At 32.8% G+C, this 11,653-nt stretch overlaps 1 protein-coding gene across 1 annotated transcript; it reads left to right on the top strand.

The window, feature by feature from the left end:
- The first annotated feature begins 1,050 nt into the window (after positions 1-1,050).
- On the top strand, positions 1,051-11,406 carry Pp2C1 (protein phosphatase 2C). Its single transcript, XM_065506781.1, has 3 exons — positions 1,051-2,395; positions 7,572-7,850; positions 7,940-11,406. The coding sequence occupies exons 1-3, from the start codon at positions 1,678-1,680 to the stop codon at positions 11,032-11,034; spliced, it is 4,092 nt and encodes a 1,363-aa protein (XP_065362853.1). The 5' UTR covers positions 1,051-1,677; the 3' UTR covers positions 11,035-11,406.
- The last annotated feature ends 247 nt before the right edge of the window (positions 11,407-11,653 follow it).

Genomic DNA, 11,653 nt, shown 5'->3' with positions numbered 1-11,653 from the left:
ATATGTACATATAATTATTTAAATATCATTTTCATTCATATACACCACAGGTTTTTTTGTACCCAACAGTCAAAAATAATCGATTATCTTTTAGAAATGTTTTTATTTTTCGATTGTGAAAAGTAATCAGTGATTAATATGTGTTTTTGACTTGTGTTTCTACTGAAATACAAGTTAAATATCCCCTTCTTCTTGTTTTCCATAAAACAATAACAACTTACATACATTTGCCCAAAGAGAAATACAAACCAAAGCGAACGACAAAAATATATAAGACAATAAAAAAACAAGAAAATAGAAAAAAAAAACACATAACAACACTGTGTGTGGGGAAAATACATGGTCACAGTAGTGTTGCCAACAGCTCAATATAATTGTATACAGTTATCATTTTAAAAATATCTAAAATTACCAAATAACTAGTTATTGTTTTATTTATTTATAAAAGGGAATAATTTTGCACTAATTTTAGGGAATAAACTAATGTTTTTTAATTATAATTAATAGATAAATGCAAACAGATAAAGTGATATCTTTAAAAAATTCGAAATATTTGTGAACTTTAAATGGCTCAGATATAGGCAAAGAAATATTTAAAATAATTAATTTTTTTTTTTAAATTCTGATAGTTTTCAGATATTTGCTGTTTAAAATTGCACAAAAATAAATTAATTATCACATTTAAAAACATTCGTTACTTCCTTTAATGAAAAATGTACTATGGGTGACTAGTAAATCAACAAATAAAAAAAATGTTTTCAAGATTGCTACATACAAATACCCATATTACCAAAATAATCCATTCTATTTTCATTTGTAAAGAAGAGGCAACAATGTGTCATGGTGATTAACTGCTCTTACACATCCACACTCCCTATAAAATATTCTCATGCACACACTCACACACTTTAAAAACACCTCTCTTTGTCTCTGTCTGCTATTTGTGAACGGGGTGGTCGAAATTATACTGACAGTACTTTGGCAGATACAGAGTTGCAGTCGAGGCGCGTAGACAGCCAAAAACTTAGTTCACCGATTATTTTCAGTCGTTTTCTCTAGAAAAATTATAAAAATATACTTTTATATCAGATAAAACTAATACAAGTAATTTTCGAAAAGAATGTTAAGATAATTGAAAAATATTAAAATTTAACAATAAATATGTATTTAAAACAAGTGTACAAGTTTTTACACAAAAAAACATTGAAATTTTGAAAAAAAGAAAAGGAAATTAACAAATAAAAGAGGTCGTTTTGTGGCTGTTTGGAAAAAAATAATAAAAAAAAAACAAATACATAAGAGTTTGTGTGAGTGTGAGTTGATTAAATGAAAAAGCATTGAAACGTAAGAGGAAAGACGAAGAAGATTGAAGTAAAGCAAACGCAAAAAGAGCATATTAGCTCTTTCCCACTTATCTCACACATAGTAGAATGTGTGAGTGTGATAGCTGTCATTTCCTAAATGCAGCCACAATTAAAGCAACAAAAACAACTGCAACAATAATAAGAAGAAGCAGAATATCAACGAAAAGGGAAGAGTGCAAATGTCAAGCAAATTTTTACAAACAAAATAACACTACAACAAACACAAACAGTTATAATAATAATAACAAAAACAACACCACCAGCAGAAGAAGAAATATTAGAAAAACCAATTTGTGCACAAAATATAAACAAAATGCATACAGAAACAACAAATACAATGATGATGAACAATATGCCACAAAATCATCATCACCAACATTATATGGCCCATATAGCCCAAGATCATCTCATGCCCGAACCACAACAACAACAACATCATCTGCAACACAAACAACATGTCTTTACACACTTGCCCTCCACAACAAATACATCCCCAGCAACAACATCCTTGAACGAAGGACTTTATGCAGCAACACCCCAACAGCACTTGACGTCAGAATGTCCCTCACAATACTATAGTAGTGGTGGTGGCACATCAAGGCTTAATAATGGCCCTGCAACATCGTCCTGTTCATCATCCTCCTCCTCCGGTTCAAGTACTTCCTCCAATGACAGTAGTTATTCCTGCCCCAATTCCTCAACAAACCATAACTGTAAGAAAAACAGTAATTCTGCCAACATAGGCGTAAACTTACGAGTAACGGGCCAATGCAGCCAGGGTGGTCGTAAATATATGGAGGATTACTTTTCAGTAGCCTATCAACAGTCAGAGAATACCAAAAATTTGGAATATGCTTTTATAGGGATTTATGATGGGCATGGTGGTGCCGAAGCTGCCAAATTTGCTAAAGAACGTCTAATGATGGAAATTATCAATCAACGGCTATTCTGGTCCGATAATGATCATGATGTGTTGAGAGCCATACGTGAAGGATACATAGCGACACACTATGCTATGTGGAGGGAACAAGGTAAGTTTTTATATACCAACCTACCTATATTACTTTTTGTATGATTTATACTTTTATATTATGTTTGGTTGTAAAGGATAGTTTAGTTTATTTATGGCTAGAGTTCTTCTGAATATTCGGATTATTACACATATTTAAACTTTTATAAAGATTGTGAAATTTTTAAGGAGAATCTGGATTTTAATATAACTTATGTCCAAAGAATAATAGATTATTGTAAAATGGCTAAATGACACAAAAAGTCCACCATATAGAGGGTGTGAAGGGGGGCTCCTAAAGTGAGCTGAATTATTTTGGAAATTGATAGTACATTTAAAATTTTCGCATGAGGGCTGTCTTTAGTAGTTACTACCTAAATTTTATAATGTTCTGCAAATCATTATTTTGTTCATAAATGTCCCTTCCCTTAAAGTCTTACAAAATGTACTTTAACTTATAATTGGTGATATAGCAATGATCTAAAACAGCTCTTAAACAGTACAAAGCTAAATTTGTTGATGATGTCTATGTAGGATTCTAGAATTAGCTTTAATTTGTCCTATTGTACCCGTACTAAAGGTTATTTAATCAATATATCGATTTTGAAATACTACGAAAGAACTTCGAAGTAGTAATAATATGAAATTTTATAACTTTTGCCTGAATGTCTGTGAAGTTAGGGAAGACAGCCAATGATTCGAGACCTAAAGCGAAAAAATCTTAAGTGCAACAGCAAACTTTGATTTTTTGACCCATGTCAGTCTGAATTTCTATAGCGTTGGAAATGCATTTAAAATGTCTATCGTTAGATAGATATTTATAGTATTTGTTAATGGCTTAATAATCCATATATAGGTAAAAAATTTAGGTAGTCGTGGATTTGTTTGCCTATATCTCAGCCATTTATAGCGAACGGTATAGAAACACTCAAAAATTATTTGATTTTCATAGAAGTTTTTGAACTAAATCTTTTGTTAGTGTTTTTGAATAGGGGCTGTCAGTTTGCAAATAATGTTTGAGCCATTCTTTCGTTCAAATTTAACTCCGATTAAATTATGAATAGGTTTAGGTTTTGCTAAAATGTGTTTAAAATTAGTTTTTTGTGCAAACTTTGCTATTATATTAATATCTTTATTCGATTTTTTAATAAATTTAGCTTCAATTGAATAAAACTGTATTTTGTTTTGACTCAAAACTTTTAAGTTTATTAGTTTAATATCAATTTACCTTTTGCTTATAATTAAACCTATAATTTAAATTCCGGGATTTTAAATTCTATAAGATTGAGATTCTATCTGTCCTAGTTTTTTTTAATATGAAATTTAATGAACGTTTAAATTAAGTTTCACAAACTGGAATTTTCAGATTATTGTATGAAAAACACTCTAAAATTAATTGAAAACTAAGTGATTTTTCAAAAAATGTCTGTTCCTGTTACAGTCGCTAAATAAATTTGTAGCTTTACTCTTGGGAGTGTTATTCTGAACTGATTATAGAATAAAAATGTTATAATTTGTATGTTTAACACCCTAAAAGTACCTTATTTCCTTACTTACTGATAGGTATTTTGTTCCAATACCTATAAAGTTTGCATAATAACATTATTATTCCATATAACCGTTCATTTCAGTTACTAATTTCCATTCAAATCGATAGATACCTACATATACTACATTTCTGATATTTTGTTTTCCATATAAACCTACCTATGACTTGACGCCATGATTTTAAAAATAAGACCCTATAGTTTGTTTAATATCATTATTATTCCATATAACCGTTAAATTCAGTTGCTAATTCCCATTCAAATCGATTAAATCTACAATTGAATGCAGGCACAAACATGAACGTAATATGAGCTTATTATTTTGCAGTCATTTTGCAAAAACAAATTCAGCAAAGACACATCACCCTCTTGCAGTGACATTAAAAACATTCTCTCTCACTCGCTCCCCCTCTTTGTATTTGTCATTAATATTCTTGTATTTTCAACAATTACAGTTTCCTTTTTGTGTTGTGCATTCAACACATCTTAATCATAGACCACAACCTTTTCAGCTGAAACAGAAACAAAAAAAAAAATCAACAAAATCATTTAATACCCGCCAAATTATATTTGTCATGTTTTCTTTATCTTCCACAACAGTCATTATTTTTAGTAGAAAATTTTTGTGTTGATTTAGTTCATGCATATGCTTGCTTAAAATATCGTCGTCATACGTTTTTTTGTTGTTGTTTTTTTATTATAACCCAAGTTGTTTTTTCCGTTCGTTCGTTCATTTCTGTTTGTGTTATTTTGTTAGCAACGCTGCAAGCAGAGGAACTTATACAATAATAACAGCTACAACAACAACACAACGAACTAAAAAATATAATCGAATTTCACCACCACCATACAAAACTAAACTTGCATCTGGTTTATTTTTGTTGCTTCTTCTTCTGCTTCTGCTACTTTTCTCTAGTTTCATTTAATTTTGTTGATTTTCTACAATACTAAAAACTACTTTAGCTCACAGTATTCAACAAAAATGTTGAAATTGTACGTACACACAGTCTGGTTTTTATATACAATTTTCTATATTATGCATGGGCTTGGTTAAATTAACATGTACCCATTTCTATGGTATTTTATGAAATGTATATACACCTCGCTGCTAAAAACAGGCAAGATGGGGGAAAAATCGATTTTTTTTTTTATTTTAAAATTTAGAAAAATATTTTTATTAAATTTAAATTATGGTAAATATTTTAGAAAAATAAAAAAAAAAATTAAAGAAATTATAGAAAATTTATAGAAACAAATTTTTTTTGAAAAATCTAAAATTGAGAATTTAATTTTAAAAGTAATCTCTTGTTTTTTTTTTAGAAAAATTAAATTGCTTGTTTTTTTATATGTATTATAATTTTTATAAAGAATTTTATTTAAAAAATTGTTTCAATTATTTTTCTTATAAAAACTTGTTTTTTTTTGTCGCCAGCTGTATTAAGACCTCTATATCATGTATTTGTATACATTTGCTTTTATATTATTTTTTTTTTTCAACACAGCAAATAGTCACGTAAATAATGTGAGAAATTGTAAAAAAGTGTAGTAGATTTTTGTTATAGCTATAACAACATAAAGAGTTGCCACTAAAATCCCCCTACAGAGTCAGTAATTTAAAAAACATTTCAAATTTTTAATTTTGCTTTCAAAAAGACCTTGATAATATCCATATTATACATTATGCATATAAATCGTATCTATGTAAATATATTTGTATATGTATTTATTGTATATATAAAGTGGCAACCCTAAATTTATATTGTGAAATTTTATTTATATTTGTGTATTGTATACAGAAAATACCTCCTAAATATCTCTCTCAGCTGCTTCAACAATGGAATATTCCCAAAGTGCCATACCGTCCGTACGGTTTTCAGTTCATACTAAATGTATACTACACCTACCTACATATACCTACTACATTTTTATTATTATTATTTCAATACACAAATATACTACAATTTTTGTATTTTTCGTACTGGTTCGTTCGGTTCGCTTGAATATTATACATACACCACTTCACCACCACCACCATCATCATCAGCATTGAATATTGCCCAGTCAAGCAGCCAGCCAGCCAGCCATACCCAAGTGTATTTAATTTTCAACCATTGCCAGATGAGAATTATTGTACATTCCATTTTGTGCTTATTCGATTAAAATTTTCAACAAAACATTTCGTTTCTCTTTTTTTATATTTTTTTTATTGTTGCTATATCTATCTATATACAGCTGTATATGTGTAGTGTTGTAAAAGTTGTACTTTGCTGTGGTATTAGTTGGAATAAATAGAAGAATGGGGAAAAAAAACTACCTAAGTATGGTGATGGTGGTGGTTTTTGCTTTTTGTATATTGAGTTTACATAAGCCAGTCACTTTAGCTGTCATACCCAAGTATATTTTGTATGTGAAAACGAACAAATGAATGTATTATATGACTCAGTCATGGTTATACTGAATTTTTTCTATATATTATTTTCTTTATAACAGCAAAATATAAAAAAAATATTGTTATAGATACAATTTTTTTTCGTTTTAACAGGAAATTGTAGAAATTATATTTATTGATTTTCTAAATAAACCTATTTTTTTATAGGATATTAAATATTTTCTAGAAATAATTTAAAAACAATTTTGTTTGAAAATTACTGTTATGTAAAATTAATATTAATTGCAACCCTGCGTTAAGTTTTAGGCTTTTGTTTTGGTATTATTGGCTGTTTGTTGTTGCTGTTGGGTGATTTTAAATTCACCTCAATTTATCTGTTTTGATTGTTTCTTTATATCATCCTCTCTAATGTCAAGTGTATTAATATACACAATACTACAAACATGTTTACATACCTACATACATCCATACATAAAAAAACAGCGCAAATATAGACAGTCAGTCACAGTTATTATTACTAAAAGAAACTTTATTTGTTTCGTTTGTTTTGATTATCTTAATTTGCCGCTATTAATCTAAAAAGTAAACAAAAACAATTTCTACCACCCCACAGTTGACATATTTGTTTTAATGTCTTAATTAAAAATTTTGTAGTAGGAGTAAAATTAAATTAAGAAAATTAAAAATAGTCAATAATAAGGAAAGCAAAAAAAAACATTAATTGAAAATATGGTTTTATTATGAAGAAATTTATTTATACATACCTACCTAGCTAACTAGAATAGTAATATTTGTTTAAAGGTTTCACTAAATTTAAGATAGGGTTTTGCTACAAATTATTTTTAAGTTACTTACTTTTTAAAATCTATAAAACATTTTAGCCATTTTTAGAAGGTATAAACAGAGGTCAAGGCCAAACTATTAAGCCATTTAATTAGATCTTACTATAAGTTCAAGAGGTATACTTTGACCTTCCAATTGGTGATGCCTTTGTTAGTGAATGAATAAACAGATTTACCAGAAAATTGTAGCTGACGAAGTGTCAATCAAGTCTTTTAATCTTAAATCTTTCTTAGCTTCTTTAGGAATAATTCATTTATTTTATTTATGTTTTCCTAAAGAAATATTTTTTCATCAGCTATTTGTACTTTCGTACTTATTACAGAGCTTAAGCCGCCAACCAATTAGTACATACTTTTTAATCTAACCTTAAATTTCTACTTAACCTAAACAATTTTTTATTTTCCCTGTTTTTTTTATAGACAAATGGCCCAAAACAGCCAATGGTTTGCCCAGCACAGCGGGCACCACAGCCACAATAGCGTTTATAAGAAAGGAAAAGATCTATATCGGTCATGTAGGCGATTCCGGCATAGTATTGGGCTATCAAAATGAAAATGAAAACTTTTGGAGAGCCAAACAATTGACGACCGACCACAAACCCGAATCCGTGGAGGAAAGAACACGCATAATGAATTCGGGCGGTAAAGTGGTGGTGAAATCTGGTGTACCCAGAGTAGTATGGAATCGTCCTAGAAATGGTGAGTTAAAACAACAAAAACACTAAAAACCTTAACTAATAAAATGTTCTTATTTATTTTTTTTTAAAAAAAAAACAAAAATATTCCAGCCAGCCATCGTGGTCCCATACGCAAAAAGACCTTAACAGATGAAATTCCCTTTTTGGCTGTGGCCCGCAGTTTGGGTGATCTTTGGAGTTATAATTCAGAGCGCAATGAATTTGTAGTTAGCCCCGATCCTGATGTCAAAGTTATACCCATAAATCCCAATACATTCCGTTGTTTAATTTTCGGCACAGATGGCCTGTGGAATGTGGTAAGCGCCCAAGAAGCTGTCAATTTGGTTAGAGATAAGGAGGTGATTAATGAACGTTTATTGGCCCAAAGAGGCGCAAGTCCCCACGAGGGCAATCAATGGACAAATCCCAGCAAATCATTGGTGGATCAAGCTTTACGCACCTGGTCAAATAAAAAAATGAGAGCCGATAATACGTCGGTGGTGACGGTGATATTATATCCGCCCAGCCAAGGTGATCATACCTCTGAGGGGGGTTGTAATGGCACATTAACCAATCCTCCCGCCTTTGTTCAACCCATCAGCTATGGCCTGGAATATACCCAAGTGCAGGCAGAGAATCCCGCTTATGATGATGCTACCACCTACAAAGAAATGGCTTTAAAATATTTACCTCCCGAAGCTTATCGCAATTTCAATTATTATGCCGATGAATCGGATACAGATTGTGAAGATAACGAAGAAAGTGAGGAAGAGGATCAAGAGATCACATTGACTTCAAAGCCTGTTCCAGGAGATTTACTAACCAACACAAATTATTATAAGCATTTAGTTAACACAAATAATTGGAATTGGCAGGCTAATTGTGCAAATATACCAACACACACTGTACAGCCTATGCAGGGTCAGGCAGAGGAGGAAGCCGAGGACGACGACGACGATGATGACGAAGAAGAGGATGATGATGAAGAAGAAGACGAAGAAGATATGGAGGAAGAGTCAATTGTGGAAGATCATGTAGTTGTGGCCCATGAACGACAAGTTTGCATTGTCAACTATCAAAATTATGTACATTTGGAGGCCGAAGAGACTAACAATGCTACTGATTCTTATATAAACACCTTTGCCGAGTCCTATAACTCCATATTAACAGCCTCACAAGATGATTGTTTGGCGGCCGCCACCACCTCTTCCTCTTCATCATCATCTTCCAGCAATAGCAACTCCAATTCGAATTCCAATTGCCAAAGTGTTACCCCACCCAATATGCATGCTATACTACAGGAACAACAGTTGTATCAACAACAATGCATGTCCGAGGAAGAAGGCTATTCACTAACGAAATTAGAAACCCGACGTGAACAGCAGACCTGCAAAAGCCTTGATATTACAGCTCACCACCTAACAACGGAAACAACGGCAGCGCTGCAAACCTTTAAAATCTTAAATGAACCACAACAATCCCCACAAATTGAGTTGTATCAGGCGGCGAACAGCGAACGTTATTATCAGCACCCACAGCAGCAGCCATTTATGCCTCCTCCCATCCAGCCTAAACCTTTGGAATTGCATTCACTATTGCAACAAGAGCGCGAAGAGGAGCAGCAGGTGGCCTATGAACGTTTGCAAATGGAAAGTAAATTGCAGCAAGAACAACAACATCAAAATATCACGGCTTATGCCTGCTTGCAGCCAGTAGCAAATCCCTTGCCAGCAACTGTTAATGAGGAAGTTGTGGAGTATTTGGAAGAAGAGAACGCCTTAATGGAAGAGGAGATAATGGCAGCAGACTCTATTGTACAAATCAATGAAATATCCTCATCATCGTGTGGCAAAGATGCTAGTGAGGTTGAAATCCTAAAAAATATTGAAATAATACCAAATGTTTTAATAGCTACAAACACCGATGAGCAGCCCCAACAGGAATTAGCAGAAAGTGAAGTATTAATAAACCCTAAACTTACCCCCTTAAAGATCTCCAAAAACAGTATTTGCCTACCGCCACCTCAAACACCAATAGCGCCAGCAGCGCCTTCCGCACTTGCCTTAACGCCCCTCAAGACAAATCTAAACCTTAGCAAACGCGCCAAGTCCTCGTATTTATATGCCAATGTACCTAATGAAAACAATCTACAAAGAATCTCAAACTCCAAAAACCACAACAGCAGCAGCAGCATGTATTCCAATGCAAACCAAGCGTCTGAAAATCGCCGCAGAAGTATGTGTATGACACCCTCGGGCAGCATGACACCGCCAGCCGCCACCTCAACACCCATGATCCAAAGACAATTGCGCAGTACCACCACACCTTGCACGAGTACGAACACGCCATTAATGGATTATGGCAAGCGTACTTTGAGAACGCGCAACTCCCTGACAAAAGATATGAAAGCTAAAAGTTCTTTAGTACCCACAGCTCTTAAATATCCTCATAATGCAGTAACACGCAATTTCTTAAGAACAACAGCCGCCAATTTGATGCTACTCAATGACCAACATTTAACAACCTGCAGTCGTAGATCACTTAGCTCCAGCAACAGTGTGCGCACACCAAATCGTACAAGTATTAAAACGCGGCGCGACAAAACGGGCCACTCTATAAATGTCTCGCTGAATCAAGGAAAGAGCAATTTGCAAAACTCTGCTCATCCTCAGCTGAATTTGAGATCCAGACCAGTGACCTCGTCGCAATCATCTAGCTCCTCCTCTCCGCCCTCTACTAATGTCAGCTCTATGAGAAGTCCTCCTGCTGCTGCCTCGACACCTGTGATAAAACGTGCCTCTCTAACGGAACGCCGTATTTTGCGTAGTATGCATACACGCAGCACTTCCAGCAAAGGTTCTCAAACCCCGGCGAACTTTAGCAAAACCACACGAACCCAAAGTACGGGCAGTAATTTGGCAGCACCGCCTCCCTCGCCCAAACTGATAAATGCTGCAGCCGCTGTTGCCGCAGCTACCCGAGCGCGTTCTCTGCTAAATGCCAAACATGCGGCGGCAGCCAATGGTTCGCAGTCAGTGGTGTCGGCCGTTTTTGGCAAGAGAACTAGTTTGAGAAGTAATGGTAACTCACACCCGGCTGCACTAAACACCACAAACCCGGCAGCGGCCATCTCATCCTCCTCATCATTGTCAGCCTCCACACATCAAACATTAAGGGGTCGTGTAGTGAAGAAACTGAAACGGTAAAACGTATTTGAGATATAACACAATTTCAAGAAATTGGGTATTTAAGAAAATATGCAAAACAAAAGGTATTTAAAGTATTAATGGGTTTAATATTTTCAAAACAAAAGCTTTACAGCTTATATTTTGTTATTTTTTCTAAAAATTTTTAAGAGTAAATTCCAATGCAACACAGAAAAATGGAAACTTCAAGTGATTTACTAAAAAAAAACACTAAATTTTTAATAAGAATTGAATGAATTTAAAATGTTTACAAGTTCTGGTAGGAAAAGCTTAAGTTTTGTTATTTTTCTTATAATTTGGAAGAGAAAATTCCAATGTAACACAGAAAAAAGGAAATTTCAAGTGATTTACTAAAAAAACATACAAAATTTTTAATAAGAATTGAATGAATTTTTTAACCCTTTTAAATGCATGATTTTTAATTTTATTTTTCTATAAAGTATCAAATATTTATTTGATATTTAGTTGATTTTTATTTATTATATTTCCTTTCAAAAATTTTAAGTTTTTCCAAAGGAATAAATAAGGAATTCATATGAACCAACAAGCTTTTTTTATATTAAAGAGCTTTTAAGCTCTTGTTTGCAAAATTACTTATATTTTTAAAAGATTTTTGAGA

This window comes from Calliphora vicina, chromosome 4 (genome assembly GCF_958450345.1).
Source record: "Calliphora vicina chromosome 4, idCalVici1.1, whole genome shotgun sequence".
Taxonomy (NCBI): Eukaryota; Metazoa; Arthropoda; class Insecta; order Diptera; family Calliphoridae; genus Calliphora; species Calliphora vicina.
The sequence above is the reverse complement of the archived record's forward strand: the minus strand, read 5'-3'. Positions and strand labels throughout refer to the sequence as shown.